This window comes from Thalassophryne amazonica, chromosome 8 (assembly GCF_902500255.1).
Source record: "Thalassophryne amazonica chromosome 8, fThaAma1.1, whole genome shotgun sequence".
NCBI classification, from domain to species: domain Eukaryota; kingdom Metazoa; phylum Chordata; class Actinopteri; order Batrachoidiformes; family Batrachoididae; genus Thalassophryne; species Thalassophryne amazonica.
Window position 1 is genome coordinate 60,643,381 of NC_047110.1, and position 24,556 is coordinate 60,667,936.

The window sequence follows — 24,556 nt, forward strand, 5'->3', positions numbered from 1 at the left end:
AGAATTGCATAGCAATACCCATGTAGCCCTCTTTTAGCCTCTTGATGCCTTGTGTTGATTCGCCTAAAGGTGTAACACCATAGCAACTGGAAATGGGGGAGATGTTATGGGCGCTCTGCAGGGAGACGTTCTCCCTCCTCACCCAAACCCCTCGACGTACATCTTTTTACCGGTAAGGCCTCTGGGACTGATGGATGCAACAAACTTGTCTCGACTAAACTGTCACTGTCCCAGTGGACACACAAATTAGACACCAGATCACAGGTGAAGAGGGACCAGTATGATGCAAGTGCAACAAGAAATGAACTCATTCAGAATGCGATGACTGGAAGAATTTACACCTGACATTTCCAGTTCAGTGTTGTGTTGTAACAGTGATGTTATCAGAATTTGATGAACTCTGCTAAATCAGTGTACAGTGCATCCTGAAAGTATTCACTGCGCTTCACTTTTTCCACATTTTGTTATGTTACAGCCATATTCCAAAATGGAGTAAATTCATTTTTTTTCACTCAAACGTCTACCTACAACACCCCATAATGACAACATGGAAAAGTTGTTTTTTTTTTTGCACATTTATTATTATTACTATTATTATTATTATTATTATTATTATTATTATTATTATTATTATTATTATTATTATTATTATTATTATTATTATTATATTATTATTATTTTTTAAGCCAAGAAATCACACATACATAAGTATGCACACCCTTTGCTCAATACTTTGTTGATGCACCTTTGGCAGCAATTACAGCCTCAAGTCTTCTTGAATATGATGCCACAAGTTTGGCACACCTATCTTTGGCCCAGCCCCTCAAGGACATTCACAGAGTTGTTCTGAAGCCACTCCTTTGATATCTTGGCTGTGTGCTTAGGGTCATTGTCCTGCTGAAAGATGAACCGTTACCCCATTCTGATGTCGAGAACTCTGGAGCAGGTTTTCATCCAGGATGTCTCTGTACATTGCTGCATTTGGTCTGAGAGTTCTTCGGGTGCTTTTGGGCAAACTCCAGGTGGGCTGCCATGTATCTTTTACTAAGGAGTGGCTTCCATCTAGACACGTTAGTATACAGGCATTCCTGTATAGTATTCACAGTTCCTCTGTGGAGAAATGCTGGAGTGCTGACAGAGTGCCCATCGGGTTCTTGATCAATTCCCTGACTAAGGCCCTTCTGCCTTGATTTGGACGGGTGGCCACCTCTAGGAAGAGTCCTGGTGAATTTGAACTTCTTTCATTTACAGATGATGGAGCTCACTGTGCACATTGAGACCTTCAAAGCAGCAGAAATGTTCCTGTACCCTCCCTAGATTTGTGCCTCCAGACAGTCCTGTCTTGGAGATCTACAGACAATTCCTTTGACTTCATGCTTGGTTTGTGCTCTGACATGCACTTTCCAGATCATGTCCAATCAACTGAATCCATCCCAGGTGGACTCCAGTTACACTGTAGAAACATCTCAAGGATGATCAGTGGAAACAGGATGCACCTGAGTTTCATGGCAAAGACTGTGAATACTTATGCGCGTGATTTCTTAGTTTTTTATTTTTGATAAATTTGCAAAAATAAAAAACTTTTTCACCTTGTCATTATGGGGTATTGTGTGTAGAAGTTTGAGGGAAAAAATGAATTTCATCCATTTTGGAATAAGGCTGTAACATAAAATGTGAATACTTTCCAGATGCACTGTAAGTTATTTATATTCTACCACACTCACAAGAAGGTTACCATGTGAAAAATAAAATCATAATTGTGTAATAATACACAACCCCATATCTTATGAATACCTTTTGATCACTATAAATACAGTATGTAACTATTTGTGTGAAGTAATCGTGTCTGATCATTTGCATTAAAGATAGTGGGTTATTCTTTTTATTGTATTTTAGAAATGCAACATTACATTGACTGTACATTATGTGTAAAAGGTGATGAGTGGGGACATTAGGAAATGATTAACACACCATTATATTGGTACAAGAGGAATCCTAACATCCTTTTTTTAGAAAATAAAGGTGTATTAAAAGTAACCGATCAAAGGATGTCTAATTGATAAATAAGGACGGGCCGAATGCTAGTAACCCAAATGTTTGGCTTTGTTTCACATAAGGATGTGCTTCACAAAGAGCATTCTGTTACGCCCAGGACCAGCTCAGTTTACAATAAATTGAACATATAGCAGACCCAGTTGATTTTGGGAGTTATTTTTAAAGTGGTGAACACTGTGGAGAGGGACCTTCATCCATCTTTGCCTGGTAGAGAGGATTTCTTACCCCAATCACCTTGTTTTCACTGTTGTGCAAAAACTGATAAATACTTTTTTATGAAAGTTGGTGGTGTTGGGAAAGTGGGATAGGGGGTGACAAAGAAGAATCCTTTAAATTCTTGTGCAGTTCTGGATTAAGGGGTGGACCAGCAGTAAGACCTTTCCTCAATGCAATCCTGAATTCAGCTAATTCACGTAATTTAAAAGTGTGTTTTTAAAAATAATACATTACATATATTATAGCCTACATTGTATATTTCCTATCTAAATTGCTTTTTTGTAATATATTTCCTGGATATATTTAACTATTGTAATTATTGCCACACATTTCAGCACAGGTAAAGCGGAGGAACAGTACAACAGAAGTACAAGAGGCTGGAAAAGTCAAAGTATAAGAATTTTTCTTTGGCAGCATTGCAACACAAACACTTTTTGCTATCTTTGATTGCACATATGTCACCTGATGTTTCCAACAGTGTCTGCTACCACACCAAGAAACACATTTTCAGGTATTTGTTCAATGTTAATATGAGAAATCTTTATTTGCTCACTGACTCCCAAAAAGCATTTGTATATTTGTCATACTGTTACACATTGATATCTACAGTTAAGGCTTTGTGGCCAAAGTCATTCAATACCTCCATCCAGATCATGATCAATGATCACATAAGGAGGAAGTAATGACTGACCTGACTAACTTTACTCAGCGACAGAATAGTCACCAATTAATAAGATTAGGATGAACTTTTCAAGACAGACAGACCGTTTACATTATCATGTAGAACTTAGAGCACAAAAACTGAAGGTCACCTTAAGAAAAAATTAATTTTGCTGCGTAAAATTTACTCTGCTGGGATAACATTTCATCCCAGTCTAAATAGAGTAAAAAACACTATTGTAGAGTGAAATCAGCTCTGCCGGTGTCACCGACCGTACGCCCCCTTGCCCTGCGCAGTGCGCATGCATCATTTTGGAGCTGAGACACTCTGTGGATGGGCTGTCTTTACCCAAAGCGATTAAATGGATTAATGGGATTATTACCAATCAGATGACAAGTTAAGATCACTTAAATCATTCTAAAGTCAGTTTTAAGCAGAAACGAGGCCGTTTTAAGCAGGAATGAGGTGTTAATTGGTGACGTTTTGAAATGACAGACAGTCAGTGAACACAACAGCTAGCAGCTCATGTAGCTGCGGCACTCTGATCGCTTCCTCTGCCTTTTCTGATGAAATAATGCAGAATTTATGTGGAAATGATTGTTGTACAAAAGCTTCACATATCTGTCACTGAGATAGATGATGACTGGAGTGCAGTTTGAAGCAGAAACAAGGTGATAATCGGTGAACCGCAGCTGATGATGCATGCGCAGTGAAGGCAGAGTTGACCGATTTTTAGGGGGGGACCGTTCGGTCTGTGACACTGTATAGTCAGTGCAAGTGGTTTTACTCCAATAAGAGTTGATTTTACACTATGTTGAGTTGTTTTAACCCTGTGGTAGAGTGTATTTACCTCTGTTTAGACTGGGACCAAATGTTATCCCAGCAGAGTAAATTTTTTTCAGCAAAATTTCCTGTGTATGTCTTTCTTTTCAAGTTTTACTTACTAATCTAATTAAATTGCTTATGCATTTTGTGGATACAATACTTTTTAGTATACCCCCCACCCCCCAAAAAACCCAAGGTTCCAGAGGAATACTGTATACTTTAAACTAAAACTGAACCAGTAACCTTGTCTGAGAGTCTCTCCCAACACCACCTCCCAAATCAAACAAACAAAAACAATGCCATAAATATTACTCTATATTCCATCCACACATCATATGTCATACAATGATTTAAAAGCATCTGCATTTGCTAGATATTTCAACAAGTGGAAATTTTATAGGCCTATATTCTGGACTCATCACGTATAAACTAAAATGTTTCAAGCATTGTTATTTTAATTTTGATAATTATGGCCTATGGCTTCAAAGAAGAAGAAAATAAAATGTATTTCAAAATATTAGAATGTTTCGCTTCAAGTTTCTCACTACTTATGTAGTTAAATAATACATTCAAGCAAGTATGGCATAACAGGAAGTTTCACTTTTTGAGCTTGATCACAGATTTCTAGTTACATTAGTTTGTGAGAACATTTTAAACAAAAATCCTCATCTTGCTGTTAAGTAAGACAATTCCAAGATTAGATCAGATAGAAACATTTTATACACTTTTGTGTACAAAATGCACATTTGTACATTTTGTAAACTTTAAAACTAAACTTTAAACAACCAGGTTTGATAAACTTGGCTATGGGCCTCTGAGCTATGTTATCTGTGAGCCCTTATCCCACTACAATCACAGAATGAAGTCGAATAACGCCACATTAAAATATTGCAAATACCACTTCCTATCACTTTAAAGATTCTGTTCATAAATATTTTGTAAACATTTGTTTAAATACAGCATGATATTCACAGAATATCTGTTGGCCTCATGTGACTTGGGGTGGCAGGTTTTTAGCCTCGCAGGACCGTGCATTAATCCATCCCTGGTGATAACCATTATGTACGGTACTTTGTGTGCAAAATCAGCTGACTGATCACAGTAACTCCCTTCCCATCATAAAATCCTGTATCAGATCATGTTTTTTTCCTTACTGCTATTTAAACAGAAAAAATAAAATCAGGTGCAACCGGAAGAATTTTGTCATGTTAGATAATTGTGTGAGAAAATTGTGAGATTTACTTAACCTTGATCTTCTGTTTGCATTATTGATCACTCAATGTTTTGCAGAGGTACCTGTAAAAAAAAACAAAAAACAAAACTGTATTCAATAATCAGTCTGCATCCTGTTATCCTTATCTGATTGTAAGGATTGGCTTGGTAATAAAAATGGACCATCTGTCCTTTGTACTATTCCACACACATAATGAGAAACAGTTACCAACTCGTACTCCCTAAAGTTTGGGATGTTTGCAGAAAGGCAGAACCGTGATTATTCTTATCTCTTGCATCTGGCTAGGATGTAAAAAAAATGATCTTTTTCTTTTAACCTTGTAAAGATAGGTATGTGTTTCTAGAAGTACTAGGGAGCTGTCTTTGGGAGGATTGTTAGTGTAGGTAGGGAATGAAATGTTCCTGCTGTGAATCTTCGCATGTATTACACATAGCAGTGGCCTTTGTGGCCACCAGATGTTGGGTTTGAAAATGAAAGAAACTAATAAGCGAGCTAATTTGAAACAGCTTGTCACTTTAAAACCACACATATGCTGAGAAATCCTTTCTGCAAGGTTGTGTGTACTTGTAATCAGAATCAGAATCAAATTTATTGCCAATTCTCATATACAAAAAAATTGATCTGGTGTCATTGGTGCATAAACAATAATAAAAGAAAAGGACAAAAAATACTTTTGTAAGAAGTAATTCTTGTATAAACAACAGTAAAAGAAAAGGAAAAAATACTTACTTCTTACTACTGTAAGAAGTAAAGGAGTCAAACAGACAAATGGGCAAAGCTATGTTTACTGTCAAATAAATATAGTGGAATGGGGCTGTGCAGGCATGCAGATGTACAGTACCTTTAGGTCTGTAACAGTGTTACTTAAAATTTAGAATGTAACTACTGTGAAACAATGAGAAACAAACCATTTACTTTTCTGATGTTGTGCATCTCTGTGTCTCACTGACAACCACACCTGCTCCAGATCCATTATTCATCCATCCAGTAACCACTAACCATTCAGCAGGTGGCAGACACATCTACGCAATATTACATAAGCAAAATAAAGTTGATTTATTTTTTTTTTTGATCTGGTGCATCAAAGTGGGCACCACGGTGGCTTAGTGGTTAGCACTGTTGCCTCACAGCGAGAAGGTCATGGGTTCATTTCCTGTGGCCTTTCTGTGTGGAGTTTGCATGTTCTCCCCGTGTTTGCGTGGGTTTCCTACGGGTGCTCTGGTTTCCTCAAACGTCCAAAGACATGCGGGTTAGGTGGACTGGAATCTTTAAAAATTGTTCGTAGGTGTGTGTATGGGTGTGTCTGTGTTTGTTTGTCTATTTGTGGCCCAGCGACAGACTGGTGTCCTGTCCTGGGTGTACCCCCCCTCATGTTCTATGGCTGCTGGGATAGGCTCCAGCCCCCTGCGACCCTTAATTGGACTAAGCGGTAGAAGATGAATGAATGGTGCATTAAAGTTGACCGGATATGAATATGTTTGCAACCATTACATGCATTATATTAAGTGGCTCTATTCTACTCTTTTCTACTCTTCTATTTTACTCTTCCTTTTTAAATATACTAGCATAGTTCCACCTTAGAAATGGAATATAATATATAAGATATACCTACTGAATTTTCATGCCCTTTTAATATGGTTAGCTAGATTATAGCATTCATCATTGTTGAGTTATTGGAGGAAATGGACTCATTTATCTTTCGTATCTCTCTGAATTTTACATAGGCTTTTCCAAAGTCTCGGAAAACACTGTCCACTGCTGAAAAGTAAAGATCTTGTTTGGACTGCCAAGGTGACCAGCTGACCACGAGAAACACACCCAGGTCTGATCAGCCTGTGGTGGGCCTGCCTCAGCTGAAGGTGTCTTGTGATAAAAGGCCAAAACACACAATGATGTGGAAATACGCAACTGATGATTATGTTTCTTGTGATGACAATATTGTTGAGTGGCCATCCCAAAGTAATCTCCTCAGAAGCCAACTGTGGTGCAAAAATAGTAGGGATTACAACATCCAGCCCTTCTTTTAAAATTTAGGGTTTTGGTGCTTCTTTTCTTATATGGTTATGAGACTTGGACACTAAGTGGTGCCCTAAGGCAACAACTTGATGTTTTGTAACAAGTGTCTTCAAAGGATCCTCATACAGATGACCTTGTGTCAAGTGAATGGCTACTGAGAGAGACTCAGATAGAGTACCACTTGTATTGTGAGGGAAAGTCAGCTAACATTTTTGCCATGTGATGCATTTCTCTTTCTCTTTTGCCTGTTCAACTGTGCAAGTTCCTCTGTGCTGAAGACCTCAGCAACTGGAAAATGCCAACTGAGATGCCCATGTATCACCTAGCTGCAGCAGATAGATGGCAAGGTTTGACATTACCCATGGCCTAATAGCCCATGGCCACAAATAGTTAGCCTATAACCGCCACATATTCCACGTAGGTGGCTCCATGTGGCCTCCATGGTGAAAGCCTTGACAAATGCAATATTAGTTAACAGTTGTGTAAAAACAAACATTCATATTTGTACAGTTCCATAAACACCCCAATCCTTCATGCTTTTTCATTGAAAATACTACAAAAACAGCAGCATAAAGTAATGTTAGCAAACCATGTATGGTTTACTCACAACACAGCACCTGCTAACTACCGTTACACTAAGACATTTCAGTGCAAAGTTGCAAAGGTGGTTGTTGAGTTCATCTAAAGTTACACCACACTGGTGTTAAATTACTGTGTGAATTTTTCCCATGCAATATGGGAAAGCGGGAAATTGCCAGACCATACTGGAATTTCACTCCTACACAAAACTTCTGGAAGTGCACAAAATTGTTGCATGCAGGTTCAGCAAATTTAAACCCTAACCCTGATCCCAATCCTAATCCAAAACCAAGAGAATGCCTCATTCTAATTCCATAAATCCTGCAACACCCTTCCAGAAGTGACAGCCAATGTCAGAAGCACAAAAAAGCTAGTGCACACTATTAATTTGAGAACTTTCATTATTGTGAAATGGAGGATAAAACAATTTATTTATTGCTAAAAATGGCAAGAGTGCCTGTCACCAAAGAAACAAACTAGACTGCCACGTTTGTAGAGTGCAAACTAGTTTCCAATTACACAAACTTTTACCTTCGAAAAAAATATATTAAATGGGGTTTTCAATGTTAAATTTGAATGGCCACAAAATCTGTAATCTGGCTCAGATTGGGATCAAACTTTGTCAGTTGATAAAGGGTACCATCCTACATAATGCTATTAAATATGAAAGAAATTTGATCTTTTTTGACACAATTATGAATTTTTGAAATTTTGTTCAATGTTTTTCCCCATTTCTATACATTTCCATTCAATTTTTCCAATTTTCCAAGATTTTTCCTGACTTTGACCTTGAAAATTGAATCAGTTTTTGCCTATCAGGATATGAATCTCCAGTAAAAAATTTGTAATGATACATGAAAAATTGTGGGCTCCAGGCTGTTCACAAACAAACAAACAAACAAACAAACAAACAAACAAACAAACAAACAGGGGTTAAAACATAACCTCCAACATTGGCAGAGGTAAAAAAAATGGAGAAACAAAATCATGACTGGCGACGTCATAACGCAATCTGTAGCCTCACCACTAGATGACACTAAAGCCTACACACTGTAGCTTTTCCAGTGTAAGATTTAGGCAATTAATGTTCTGTGTTAACAGCTCAACACTTTGCAGCGTGTTAAAATAACACTATTGAAAATGTTGACATTAACTTTTTTATAGTTATTTTGTCTCTGCTGCTGTGTACATGGTTTACATGATGCTAAACGTACATTATCAGGTGACTACAAGAGAAATTTTATCAGAACAACGTGTGTATGCTTTCACTTTGATGCTACACGTTATTTACAATCAAATAAGTTACTTTTAAATTCTCGCGACCGGCTTTGAGTCTCCTTTGTGGTACGAAACTCGTGTTTTTTTTTTTTGTTTTTTTTTAAGGCAACCGGCGACAGTATTTAAAAAAAACAAAACAAAAAAAAAAACCAGTTAGCAGCGGGAAGAGCTCCCACGTGGAATCAGAGGGCGTGACTCCGCTTGTTGATCAAAGACCTCCTCCTCCTCCGCCTCCTCCTCTTTGTCTTTTTTTTTGCAGTTTTAACTTCTCCGCGTGGACTTCGGGCGGCTCGCGGGATCCTCCTGACACGGTTTCGTTTCGGCGCAATTTGCGGAGTTTTGGCGCACCGAGTCCACGCGTGGTCCCGTTTCATGGCGTTTATGTGGGCGTCACATGCGCGAGGTAAGAAGCCTTTATTTCTGCTGTCCAGCCGAGTCAGACACAAGTTACTTGGCAAACACGTGATCCACTTTTGTAGGAAACAAAGTGAAGCTATTTCCTATGTCACTAAGTACATGTGTCACAAACAGGGTGTTGTTCACGCTGTGGGTTTTGTCTTATCGGTTTAACTTTCTCGGTAGTTGTGGAAACTGTTCGCTCAGTGACAGTTTTCTCGGCACATCAACTTCGTGTTACAGGGGCGATTCTATTTTTTTTTGGGGGGGGCACAGGCGTGGTCAACATGATGCGTTAATGTATGTAAAATGTCAGTTTTGCTTCTACTTTTTTATACAAGGGCTGTCAATAAAGTATAGGTCCTTTTTATTTTTTTCAAAAACTATATGGATTTCATTCATATGTTTTTACGTCAGACATGCTTGAACCCTCGTGCGCATGCGTGAGTTTTTCCACGCCTGTCGGTGACGTCATTCGCCTGTGAGCACTCCTTGTGGGAGGAGTCGTCCAGCCCCTCGTCGGAATTCCTTTGTCTGAGAAGTTGCTGAGAGACTGGCGCTTTGTTTGATCAAAATTTTTTCTAAACCTGTGAGACACATCGAAGTGGACACGGTTCGAAAAATTAAGCTGGTTTTCGGTGAAAATTTTAATGGCTGATGAGAGATTTTGAGGTGATACTGTCGCTTTAAGGATTTCCCACGGTGCGAGACCGCGCAGCGCTCTCAGGCGCCGTCACCAGCCTGTTTCAAGCTGAAAACCTCCACATTTCAGGTTCTATTGATCCAGGACGTCGTGAGAGAACAGAGAAGTTTCAGAAGAAGTCGGTTTCAGCATTTTATCCGGATATTCCACTGTTAAAGGAGATTTTTTTTAATGAAAGACGTGCGGACGGGTCCGCGCGTCGGGACGCAGCCGGCGCGGTGCAACGGCACAGGAAAAACACCTCCGTGTTGATAACCATTTGTAAAATCCAGACGGCTTTTGATGGCTTTCAGTGGAGTGAGTATATGAGAAATTGTTTAACAGCTGGACATGTTCCAACTTGTCCTTAAGGCTTCCAACAGAGGTGTTTTTCCTGTGGCGGAGCGTCGCAGCGGCTGCGAGCCGACGCTGCAGTCCGTCCGCACGTCTTTCATTAAAAAAATCTCCTTTAACAGTGGAATATCCGGATAAAATGCTGAAACCGACTTCTTCTGAAACTTCTCTGTTCTCTCACGACATCCTGGATCAATAGAGCCTGAAATGTGGAGGTTTTCAGCTTGAAACAGGCTGACGACGGCGCCTGGGACCGCTGCGCGACGTCCCGCTCTGTGGGAAGTCCTTAAAGCGACAGTATCACCTCAAAATCTCTCATCAGCCGCTAAAAATTTCACCGAAAACCAGCTTAATTTTTCGAACCGTGTCCACTTCGATGTGTCTCACAGATTTAGAAAAAATTTTGATCAAACAACGCGCCAGTCTCTCAGCAACTTCTCAGACAAAGGAATTCCGACGAGGGGCTGGACGACTCCTCCCACAAGGAGTGCTCACAGGCGAATGACGTCACCGACAGGCGTGGAAAAACTCACGCATGCGCACGAGGGTTCAAGCATGTCTGACGTAAAAACATATGAATGAAATCCATATAGTTTTTGAAAAAAATAAAAAGGACCTATACTTTATGGACAGACCTCGTACATCTGCTCTAAACCACATTCAAATAACTAACAAAACATTTTTGAGCAACAGTAACAAAAAGTACATTCTGCAGTGACTAGTTTATGTACGAGACATTTTTTTTGTAATTCTGTCTCTGCACACCATCACAATGGTGTTAAAATAAAATAATAAAGATGTGCTTGTAGGTTATTGGTTTTTAGCTTTAATTCATGGGGTTTACAAAAAAAACACTGCTTTAACTGTTTAAGAATTACAGCCAATTTTAATACAGTCTCTTTATTTTCAGTGGCAAGAGGTATTTAGGTAGTTTTGGCTGTGTTGAATGCTTGGTCTCCAAAGTAAAGGTCAAACATCCATTGGATTCTGTGGCATATGACATATGTTAGCCCGTAACTTGATAACTAAGCATGACAGATGGTCCAAATTATTCCTTCTTAAAATGCTATTAACTCAACGAATAATTTGCATCATTTTTCACCAAAATTGAAGCAACTTCAACTTTCGTCCCCTGTAGAAACTGAAACTGACATGTCACCATTTTCGCCGTTTTTACCCCATAACTCCATGGAATTCAGTCATAGATAGTCCAAACTATACCTTTTTGGAATCGTTATGATCAGACAAATAATGTGGCATAGTTTTCAACATGATTGGAGCATTTTTAAATTTTGGCTCCTGTGTAATTCTTTATTGACCCCTGTAGCTCATTAGAGGTCAGCTCCAGGATGGCTCCATATGTGAAAATAAACATTAGTTTATTTAGAATATGTGTGCCAAATTCCATGCTTTTCTCACAAAATTAACAATTTTTATGGAAATTTTAGCTAAGCGGCACAATTTCAATTTAATTTCAATTTGTTTTCATTTATATAGCGCCAAATCACAACAGAGTTGCCTCAAGGCGCTTCACACAAGTAAAGTCTAAACTTACTAACCCCCAGAGCAACAGTGGTAAGGAAAAACTCCCTCTGAGGAAGAAACCTCAAGCAGACCAGACTCAAAGGGGTGACCCTCTGCTTGGGCCATGCTACAGACATAAATTACAGAACAATTCACAAAACGATTATACAGGAAATGCTGTTGGTGCACAGGACAGGAGGGTCGCCAGCACAAATATAATTCCCATCTCTGGATGGAGCTGTACCTCAAACAGAGAGAAAAACAGAATCAGGCATCAGAAAGACAAGAAATACTGTATAATTTGCCAGCATTAAACAACAAGAAAAACAGAAGAAATACTAAGGTGATCGCCGGCCACTAGCCCTAAGCTTCACTAAAAGACCCAGAATTTAGCTAAATTTGAGGCCGCGGCACACGCTTTGTTTCCTAATGAAATGAATTAAGAGTAAAAAGCGTAAAACAAAACTATGCCAGTATGCTAACCATACGAAAGGGAAAATAAGTGTGTCTTAAATCTGGACTTGAAAGTCTCCATAGAATCTGGCTGTTTTATTGACGCGGGGAGATCATTCCACAGAAGAGGGGCACAATAAGAGAAAGCTCTATGACCCGTAGACTTCTTAGTCACCCTAGGGACACAAAGTAGTCCTGCACTATGAGAACGCAAAGCCCGGGCTGGTACGTAAGGTTTAATTCGGTCAGCTAGGTAGGGAGATGCCAGTCCGTGAACAATTTTATAAACTAGTAGCAGAACCTTAAAATCTTGGCTCTCTGGGACAGGAAGCCAGTGAAGGGATGCCAAAATGGGTGTAATGTGGTCAAACTTTCTGCTTCGTGTCAAAAGTCTGGCTGCAGCATTTTGAACCAATTGGAGACCCCTAATGCTAGACTGCGGTAAACCAGAAAATAGAACATTGCAGTAGTCCAATCTAGAAGAGAGAAATGCATGGATCAGGGTCTCAGCATCAGCCATAGACAGGATGGGACGAATCTTCACTATATTTCGCAGGTGGAACCACTATAAACACTTCCTCATCCATTAAAATTGCACTAGATGCTCTTTCAGAAACGTAGGTGTCTTCAACAATGCCAGATTTTTTTGTAATTATTATTATTATTTTGTTATTAATTAATTTATTTTTAAGTGTTTGAGTGCATGTATAAAAATGAACACTAAGATCATTTAAACTGCTTTTAATTAAAGAAGAGCACATTTAGATAGTGTTTGTTTTTTTTTAAATCAAACTGACACTGGAAAACACTGACATCTAGTGGTGATAAAGAGGAAAAACTTCAACTTTGTATGGAAAATGTCTGCTTTCATGATGCTTCTGGTGCAGCTGGCAGATGGCACAGCAAGTCCCTTTGAGACATCACTCCCTGTGTGGCAAAGTATGTGTGTGCCAAGTTTGGATCAGTTCCAATGTGCCATTTGGACAGAAGAGGGACACCCATACACACAATCCAAAAAATAATTAAAATGTTAAATTTCCCTCCAAATTGCTGAAACCAGTATGACCTCCACTCCTGTAGATATTGCTATAGAGGTAGTAAGTTCATCCCCTCCTCTCTTACACTAATGCACACACATGAACACTGTTTGAAATAAGAAAAATTAACAAATATGACTGAATCCACTGCAGTTGTCCAGTAGTCCAAACAATTTTATCGTAATCTGTCTACAACAGGATTGCGGGTAACATTAATCTAGGGTGATGACATTTTGATCACCGAAAACCAGGACACTTGGCCTGGCAATGACATACTCAAAAGTGGGTACTAATTGGAAGAACAAGGATGATGATACAGTTGACGGAATGATTGACAGAACAGTACCTTTATATGCCCCCTACCTCCCAAGCTTCGATAACCAATCTCAAGATAATGTAATGAAATGTTATCATACAAAGCAGAAAGTCCTCCTGTCATGTTCAAAGCACAAACTTGTCTCTTTTCAAATTGCCTGAATAGCAGATCACCATAATGGAAAATTTACCCTCACTAAGGGCCCCTTTACACATAATACGCATAAGTACAAAACAGGGCCAGTCACGGCGGAACAGCTCGTATGAGCGAACCATGAAAACATCGTGCCGACGGGCAGACATGAATGAACCTGCTGCGATGGTGTTGTGTACACTACGGTGTTGTGCGAGCAGGAACACAGTGTGAGCAGCTGGGACATGGTGCACCACATCACGCCGTTTGATGTGGAGAACAATAAAATAAAAACCAGCTGTATAATTAGTGAATATCCCTGGGTTGATATAAATAAAAGGGGACGCAGTACAGAACCCCGACGTTAAATAACCCTGGTTAATTAAAAAATAAATGCCACTCATGGGATTCGAACCTGCAGTTTACAAAAGCTCTGATTACCAGATGGAAACTTTACCACTGCACTACAATCACGGCCTTATAACAGGAGTGTGAAATGGCTAAAATCAAAAAGCAGATAAACGTATTTGTTAAAAAAGAGAGAAAGCACCGTGATAAATAACAAACTGTTTATGATGTACAGTAGTGTTCAGAATAATAGTTTTGCTATGTGACTAAAAAGATTAATCCAGGTTTTGAGTATATTTCTTATTGTTATATGGGAAGCAAGGTACCAGTAGATTCTCACAAATCCAACAAGACCAAGCATTCATGATATGCACAGTCTTAAGGCTATGAAATTGGGCTATTAGTAAAAAAAGTAGAAAAGGGGGTGTTCACAATAATAGTAGTGTGGCATTCAGTCAGTGAGTTCATCAATTTTGTGGAGCAAACAGGTGTGAATCAGGTGTCCCCTATTTAAGGATGAAGCCAGCACCTGTTGAACATGCTTTTCTCTTTGAAAGCCTGAGGAAAATGGGACGTTCAAGACATTGTTCAGAAGAACAGCGTAGTTTGATTAAAAAGTTGATTGGAGAGGGGAAAACATACGCAGGTGCAAAAAATTATAGGCTGTTCATCTACAGTGATCTCCAGTGCTTTAAAATGGACAAAAAAAAGACACGTGGAAGAAAATGGAAAACAACCATCAAAATGGATAGAAGAATAACAAGAATGGCAAAGGCTCACCCATTGATCAGCTCCAGGATGATCAAAGACAGTCTGGAGTTACCTGTAAGTGCTGTGACAGTTAGAAGATGCCTGTGTGAAGCTAATTTATTTGCAAGAATCCCCCGCAAAGTCCCTCTGTTAAATAAAAGACATGTGCAGAAGAGGTTACAATTTTCCAAAGAACACATCAACTGGCCTAAAGAGAAATGGAGGAATATTTTGTGGACTGATGCGAGTAAAACTATTGTTTTTGGGTCCAAGGGCTGCAGACAGTTTGAGATGACCCTCAAACTCTGAATTCAAGCCACAGTTCACAGTGAAGACAGTGATGCATGGTGGTGTAAGTATCATGATATGGGCATTTTTCTCCTACTGTGGTGTTGGGCCTATATATCGTATACCAGGTATCATGGATCAGTTTGGATATGTCAAAATACTTGAAGAGGTCATGTTGCCTTATGCTTAAGAGGACATGCCCTTGAAATGGGTGTTTCAACAAGAAAATGACCCCAAGCACACTAGTAAATAAGCAAGATCTTGGTCCCAAACCAACAAAATTAATGTTTTGGAGTGGCCTGCCCAATCCCCGGACTTAAATCCAATTGAGAACTTGTGGGGTGACATCAAAAAAGCTGTTTCTGAAGCAAAACCAAGAAATGTGAATGAATTGTGGAATGTTGTTAAAGAATCTTGGAGTGGAATAACAGCTGCAAGGTGCCACAAGTTGGTTGATTCCATGCCTCACATATGTGAAGAAATCATGAAAAACTGTGGTTATACAACTAAATACTAGTTTAGTGATTCACAGGATTGCTAAAAAAGCAGTTTCAACATAATAATTTTGAGTTTGTAGCGTCAACAGCAGATGCTACTATTATTGTGAACACCCCCTTTTCTACTTTTTTTTGCTAATAGCCCAATTCCATAGCCTTAAGAGTGTGCATATCATGAATTCTTGGTCTTGTTGGATTTGTGAGAATCTACTGAATCTACTGGTACCTTAGAAATATAACAATAAGAAATATACTCAAAACCTGGATTATTCTTTTTAGTCACATAGCACTACTATTATTCTGAACACTACTGTGTTCCTGCTGATACGAGACCGAAGGGGCGTATTTGCCATACTGTTGGCTTGTCATATGGTCCTGCGGCACTCACAGTACACGTGTTGGGCCAAGCCTGCGCGCGTGCCTGGCCCGACATGCATCTCCTGTCAGACAGACGTGACTTTCAGATCGCCTGCTGCGTGTATACATGAACTGACGGTTCATTTCTCCAGTCCGTTGCAAAAGTGATATATGATTTTTATGTATTTACACGTGAGGACAGCAAGCACACACGCACGTCTGTCAAAACGCAGTACGTGTTCTGCAGCTGTGATGTCCAGGACCAGAGATGTCTCAACAGCTGTTGGCAGCTAGCCACGCCCCTGTCCGTTCAGCGTACAGGCCAAGATGTGACTTTGTGATCAGATGAGAGGCACCTCGCCTGCTGGGGCCGTGTGAACCACACGCACATGTTGGGGGGGGGGGGGGGGTGCGTGAAGCACACGTGTTGTGGTGGGAGCCGACACTCTGGCATGCCACATGCATACTTTGCAACAGACTGCGACCGTGAGGCCGTCAGAGTCCATGGACATTTTTAAGTCGAGACTGAAAACCTATTTTTATTATTTTTCTTATAAAAGCATAAAAGCTTTCTTATAAAAACAGGACAGGATAGCTTTTATTTTTTTTGTTTTATTCTTTTACTTCTGTTTTTAATTATGTATTTGAATTTTTTTTATTCATTTTTAATAATTTATTTAAATTTATGTTGAATTGTTCCATGTAAGGCGCCTTGAGACAGTTTTTGCTGTGATTTGGCGGATTATAGGCTAATTAAATTAGTAACAGGTATACAAGGCGTTAGAGGCAGCTACGATTTTACACGTATTGCATAAGATTCGTGCTTCATGCACAATTCGTCCCTAACACTAGGTGGCATCAAACAAGTTCCCATTCTGCCATTTTGTCGCTGTTCTGTCAAGAGTTTGGGGCTTCTAATGCTAATGTATAACTTTATATAGTGGCTAAATAACTTGATTATTGTAGTTGTGAGACCTGATCATCTCATCATACTAGTTTTGGGTGTAATATAAGCCAAAACGACCCATTCCGCCGATTGTCATACATTCCACCAAATTACCAGTTGTTCCGGTTCCATTCCACCTATAATTAGTAGCTCCCATACTCAAATGATACTCGAAGTTTACTCAAAGATTAAAAACAATGAAAATCAGGGCATTTTTCATCACTTTCTAAAAAACCCAGGACAGGACGTGAAAACAGAACATGTTCTATGAAAACGGGACGATTGGTCACCCTGTGTTAATCTAGATTAAGTTAGTATGGCATTTGTGTTTGCTTCTTCTTGTAATGTTAATGGCTGTTGGTAAACCTGTTGGTACATTAACACCACCAACTGGACAAGAGTGTGTACTAGCAAACTGACAAAGCCAAAAATACTACATAGTATACTGTATAAATACTAAAGTCCTGCATTGAAAGTACTGGCATCACGATATGATACCAAAAGTAAAAACACTGCTGTAGAATGGCTCATTTCAAAACATTATACGTTAAAATTTTATAGCTTGTATGATGCTTTTCAGAATTACATTTTATTACACACTGCAGTCTTCTCTATAATGAGAGGCTTTAATAGATGCTGTTGCACAGGGGAAAAAAATCTTTGTGAACACCGGGTGTATTTAATTAAGTTAATTTCAAGCTTGTGTGGTGATGAAAGATAAAATGTCTCCGTGCATAACTAAACCGCAGTTCTTCCCTTTTTTTGCGCTGAGCACAGCATACTTTTTTATGTGACTGCTGATAATTACTGTCATTGTCATTTATGATTTCATTTTCATGCGAAGGGAGGAAAAAATTTTCATGAAAAATGCTGTGAAAATTTGTGCTTCTTTATTTTGAACAACAGTCAAATAATCAAGCAGCTGTTCGACCACCAGTTTGAGCCGACATTGTTTTATGCCCTTTGTGTGTGTGTCATTATTATGGGGCTATTCCACAAACTGCCATTCCTTCTTGTTTAATCCCAAATCGCGAATTGGGCCATGTTTTGAAGTGTCATAGTAGCTTCTTGGTCCATTTTTGACAATCTTGAACAAACTTGGCATATGTAGTAGTTACGGCCATCACTGACACCAGATTTGAAATCAGGATCCAGTTTTTAAACTGTTCCAAAATTTGATCCTGATTCTAGAACTCATTAATAGCACATAGTAACTTCCTGGTATTCATACTTTTAACAGCTTTGGTCATGTTCGAACTTCTTTAAACGAGGTATTCAAAGTGACTACGGCTTGAAACTTGGTTGATTGTGCTCCATTGGGGTAAAACATTTGAAGCTGAAGCAGTGTTTCTTGTGGATGTGACTGATGGCACAGCTCTTTTCACTTTCTGATGGGTTGCCAGGTCTCCACTTATAAGCCAGCCTGTTAGGATGCAAGAAATCAGACTCACTTTTATTGTCACTCGACCCTTACAGGCAGAACGAAATGCAGTTTCTCCAGGTCTTAGTGTAGTTAACTGGGACAATTTTTTATTTATTTCTTTATTAACCTAACCTATTTTATAAACTTTTGCAATGTACAATATGCGCACCCAGGTGGCCATAGAATATATATATATATATATATATATATATATATATATATATATATATATATATATATATATATATATGCAAGGCACAGGGTCGGCAGCAGCGTTAGAGTATTAAGAAAGTGACAGTGTGCATGTAGTGCAATGTTCAGTTTGGTGGTGGATGTTGAACTGTTCAACAGTCTGACAGCATTCGGGTAGAAGCTGTTTTTCAGTCTGGATGTTTTTGCCCGGATGCTGCGCAGCCTTCTTCCAGAGGGAAGGGGTGTGAACAGACTGTGCGCTGGGTGGGCACACCTCTTTTCTAGTGTGTGCGCAAAGGGAGTGTGAGTGGCCATCTCAAACTCCCTGGCGCACATAATTCCTTTAATCAACAGGCATCTGAAAGTTCTTTCCTCTTGAATGATCTCAGCTCTTCACTCCCAGTTCAGAATGACCCCAGCATGCTTCACTCCCAGTCGTTAGTGGATATAAAAACAAATTTGTGCAATTAGTGTAATAATAACAAATACATCATTAGGGTTATTTTAAGACAGGGGCAAAACAACATATTATTCTCTCCACACATTCCACTCTTGGTGTTTTGCACCAGTCAATTAATGTAACCACTAATAGTTTCAGGTAGGACGGGGCTCCATCCCACAAAATTAATTATATCATGCCATAATATTTCCCACATTTCTTCTAGTGATTCACAAACAAAATTTTGATTCAAAACCTGATATTGTAGGATCCAAGGTAACATTATATTGATTTACTCCAAAAGGATCATGAATTAACAGTGTCAATTTCATCGCATTCGTTGAAATATTACCCATTCCACTTCCCGTCTTAATCGTATAACATATATACATGTAAAAATATTACAAAAAGTCATAACACATATTGTTATTACTAACACTATTAAAGGGGGCACTAAGGTGTTTCTGGCAGTAATAGACATTCCTGAAAAGATGTCCCACCAGTGGTGTGCTGATGCTTGCTGTACTAATTTTGCTACATGTTTTACCCGGTCACTGGTAATCAATGTGGATACCATGAGACTGGAGACGTTGGACTTATGTGACTCTATTAATTGCTGAATTTCCGTAGATTGTTCCAATGCGCATTTGAAACGCTCCAGGGAAAGACTCCATGGGGAATGCAATACATCCCATTGTACCGAAGTCAGCCGACTTGATACAGAATAATTAGTCAAATGATACGTCCGGTCTCCCCAATGCCATAAATGCACATTGTTCAGGCAGCCAGTATACGGAACCGAAGGTACCTGTGAATTATTTTTCATTGTTGCAACACACAGAGCATGTGGGCCGATCTGCCACAACATTTCTCTGGGTGTTTCCCTAGTCCAATCACAAAGTACAACCTCTGAGTCGGTTAGACATGGATTAGCATATCCAGTTTGCAGCACACAGGCCATTCCTTTATCAGTGATGTCACACATTTTAGTATCAAAAGTCGTATTGGTTTTTGGTTCTAACCACTCTCCGTCCATATGCAAAAACCAATAACCAGTAGCCGTTATTACAGGTAATACCTGATATTTACAAACAACCTTTGGTTGTGTCACATTGTACTGGGTCCAATGCCCAGTACACACTGTTTCATTGCATTGTGTAAATTCTGGATGTAACTTTAACCATAAGGTATCAGTTATGTTCCAAATCCGTTTCCAATCATAGTAGTTCCCTGCAGTAACTATACGCTGGAATCGTTCTTTTTGAGCTTCTGCATGGATTGTTTGCATTGCACATGCTGTCCAATTACTTATATGTGACAAGTTTTTTTTAATGAATCATATGTTTCATTCCATAATTTCATTTGCCATTGAAAACTCCTTTTCCATAAATCAGCATTTTGTAACTGTCCTACCAATGCTGTTGGCATCCACTCTCCTATCTGATGTAATACTTGAGATGAATACTGACCTGTGTTTGACAGCATGGTTCTAGTTACTTCATTGTCCACAGTATTTGATACTCCTAGGACAGTTCCTGTTCCTCCTAATAAAGTGTCATACCACGCTCTTCGGCGTCTTCCGCAAGTCGGAATATTTGGAAAGGTAATTTGCCAATATACCTTTGTTTTTACTGTGGCCTGTGCCAAATGAGTACAAGTATCAGTTAGTGGTGCAACTTGAGTTTGTGTTGCTTTAGCTTCTTTTGGCAGTCCTCTTATCATATATAGGAATGTTCTTCTTCCTTTAATTTCAGTACTGTTACTAATCCATAATTTATCCTTCAGGGTAGTAGCCCAGTTAGTTCCATTAATAGAACTACATGTTTTACTAGTCTTGTTATAGATACACATGTTCACCTTAGCACGAAGAGTGACATTACATCCCATAGTAAATACTGGTATATGGTGTCTGGCAAAACAGTTCACACATCGCCATAGTTTGCAGTCACTAGTGAATCATCTTGCGTTCTGTTGTTGGCAGAGTTCTTCCATCCTGTTTGAAACAATGATATCTCTTCAAGTTCGTTTCCTTCTGTCATCCCCCAACAACTGGAGACCATGGCACCACCTACAAGGAGGAGTATGACCCAGCAGCCGACACTTCCAATTTCCGGGGCTTCCACTGGTTGCCATGACGACGCCCACCTCCTGTGGTTCTTGATCGCCCAATCAGCAACTCCCACCAGGGCATCAAGCCTAGACAACACAAGTGTAACTACGGGTAGAATGACAACGATTAGTCTTCTCTTACATAACACTTTGATACAGGCACATTTACCCATTTTTCTTCACCCTGATAGAGTATACTAACAGTTGCATCATTCCCTTGAGCTATAATTTCTGCCGCTTTGGGCGGTCCATTAGGTTGTTTAACCCAAACTTTGGCACCCGCTCGATCTGAGGAACCAAAGCCTTGTATTCCTCGTGTAATTATTACTATGGGTTTTGGTATTTCTTGTACCATCCCCATTTCACAGGGTTTGATTATTAATTGAGCAATTTTGTCCCCTTTGTTTAATATTAGGGGTTGTTCTCCAAATAATCTACAAACTACTCCAATTTCACCTTGATAATCTGCATCTATCACTCCAGCTTGAATAGTCAGCCCTTTGAGTGATAGACCACTACGTGGTAAAATGTGTCCATATGTCCCCTTTGGACACTGCAGGCCTAACCCTGTCTTTACCACTTGAATTTGATCAGGTACCAATGTTACGGTTGTCAGTGTTCTTAAATCCAGTCCTGCTGAGCCTGGAGTTGCTCTGACAGGTAATTCCGCTTGTGGATCAATTTTCCACATTTTGATGCTTTCTGTAGTATGCTCTATCTCTTCTCCTGAAATCATTCTTATCAAAGGCGTGGATCCTGACCCTATAGGTCGATTGTTCAACTGATCCACAGCAGTAGTCAAGTCCTGTTTCCATTGTCGCATAGTGCGATCTTTTGACAGCTTCAATAGGGTCTCTTTAAGAAGCCCGTTCATTCGCTCTATTAACCCCGCCGCTTGCGGGTAATAGGGAATATGATAAATCCATTCAACATGATGTTCTTTGGCCCACTCTTTTACTTTATTTCCCGTAAAATGAGTACCATTATCAGTTTGAACTTGTACTGGTAATCCATAATACTGCTGTATTATTCCCAAACACTTAAGTGTGGCCATTTGATTTGCAAATTTACATGGATGCACTACCAAGACCCCAGAAAATGTATCTACAGCAGTGCATGCATGACTGCATCCTTTGGACATGGGCAGTGGTCCAATAAAATCCAACTGCCAAATTTGACCGGGACTTTTACCACGATTTAACTGCCCATGCAAATGTTGAGGAACACCCTTCCGATAATGTTGACATTGTTCACACTCAGCTATTGCAGTTTTTACATCATCCAATTTTAAATCAATACCTCGGTCCCTTGCCCATTTAAGAGTACCTTGTATTCCCCAATGTCCTGCTTTGACATGAGCCCATCTCGCCAATCCTGGACTCGATTGTCTTTGCTCTGTCATTACTTTTACCAACTGGTCTGCAGCTTTATTAAATAAAGCTTCTGAGTCTTGTCCATTAGTGTGTGCATCTACATGCATCACAGTAATAGGAATTGTTTTAGCCTTTTCCCAAATGTCTTCCCACAATTCTCTTCCCCAAACTTCCTTAGAATGTATTTTCCAATTAGTGGCATGCCATGTAGGCATCCAGGTAAGTAGTCCTTGGGTCACTGACCATGAGTCTGTATAAATATGGAGGCCCTGTGGTCCTCCCTGCATGACCACCATATGCACGGCCTTCAACTCTACCCACTGACTGCTTTTTCCTTCTCCTAATTCTTCCAGAGACTGACCTAATTGTGGGTTAAAAGCTCCTGCTTTCCATCGCCTTTTTCCTGCTTGATATTGACAGGATCCATCAGTAAACCATGCTCGACTTCTCTCATCATCTGACAAATCATCCCACTTTTTCCCCGCTTTTACAGGAGATTCTTCCAATGGTTGAACTTCAAAAGGCACCTCATCTTCCTCAGGAGTATCAGCTACTTGTTCATGCAGCAATGAAACTCCTTTTTCACCTGATTTTACCCGCTCTGATAAATACCATTTCCATTTAATTACACTAGCCTCCTGAGCTGTCCCTATTCGATGAGTGGTAGGATTACTCATTACCCATGTCAAAATGGGTATGTGTGTTCTCATCATTACCTCATGTCCTACCGTTTGTGATTCAGTATCAATTAACGCCCAGTAACATGCCAAAAGTTGTTTCTCAAAAGGTGTATAACGCATCCTCGCATCTGGGAGTTTCCTCGACCAGAACCCTAAAGGTTTTCGTATCCTGTTCTGTTTCTGCCATAAGCTCCAGTTAGCATAATCATTTAAAGCAGACACTTGAAGTTCTACTGGTCCTGATTGCATTTTTCCCAAGGACACAGCCTGCTGTATGGCTTCTTTTGCCATATCAAATGAGCATTGTTGTTCCTCCCCCCATACAAAAGAAGAAATGCCAAAAACAAGATGCACAAAAGTTCCAAAGTAGTGATAATGCAGAAAAAAGGTGCAATTTTTTTTTCATCTTCAAGAGGCTTTTTTTAAACAGGTGCAACTTATACACCAGAAAATACAGTGCTAGTAATAATAAATTCCCACTTTCCACATATAACATTTCTGCAACTAATTCATTGTAGACTTATACATAAAAAAAAAAAAAAATCAAGACTCAAGACAGCAGGTGTGTTTAACATTCCTGAACATGACAGACGTGTCAAAATGAGTGCACACAAATCCATCATCATCTCTAAAATACCTCCCAATGGAGCTTTCTCTTTAACCTCCACCCGTTTTAACATCTCACATAAAACTGGTGGAGTCGCGGTGGGAATTGCTCCAGTCCACGGCCCAGGGCGTCCCCCGCGTCTCCGTAGAAGCTGGCCTATTTCTTTAAAAGTAATCCCATCCCACCCCGGGACTACTTCCTGTTGAGATGCCACCTCCGCATCTCTCTTTCCCAATCTAAAACAAGACATTTCTGTGTGTAGTCTGAGCGTAACCGTATCCTGCCGACAACGCCAAAAATGTTTTGAAACAAGGTTCGGTCAGATCGGCACACAGAAATGATCACACAGACTGCATTTTGCTAGAACAAACAGGCGTATATTTATTCCCCACAAAAGCAGTTACATCAAGCACAAGTGGTTGCAGCGCATGAAACATCTCTTTCTCTCTTACCGTGACGCCTTTAAGGTGGAGAGCCAACACCCTCGGCAGAGTGCGCTTGTCAACCGGCTGGGCGTTCGTACGAAACCCGCAGCAGACTCTATCGAAGCATGGCTCTGCCCCCTCTTTTCTAATGTGTGCGCAAAGGGAGGGTGAGTGGCCATCTCAAACTCCCTGGCGCACATAATTCCTTTAATCAACAGGCATCTGAAAGTTCTTTCCTCTTGAATGATCTCAGCTCTTCACTCCCAGTTCAGAATGACCCCAGCATGCTTCACTCCCAGTCGTTAGTGGATATAAAAACAAATTCGTGCAATTAGTGTAATAATAACAAATACATCATTAGGGT

General features: G+C 39.7%; 1 protein-coding gene across 1 annotated transcript in view; it reads left to right on the forward strand.

Annotated features, from left to right (window-relative positions):
- The first annotated feature begins 9,119 nt into the window (after positions 1-9,119).
- c8h15orf39 (chromosome 8 C15orf39 homolog) overlaps positions 9,120-24,556 on the forward strand; it is a 46,332-nt gene continuing 30,895 nt past the window's right edge. The window contains exon 1 of the mRNA XM_034176431.1: positions 9,120-9,267. Within this exon, the coding sequence (XP_034032322.1) occupies positions 9,259-9,267 (9 nt within the window). The 5' untranslated portion in view covers positions 9,120-9,258. The remainder of the gene's footprint in view (positions 9,268-24,556) is intronic.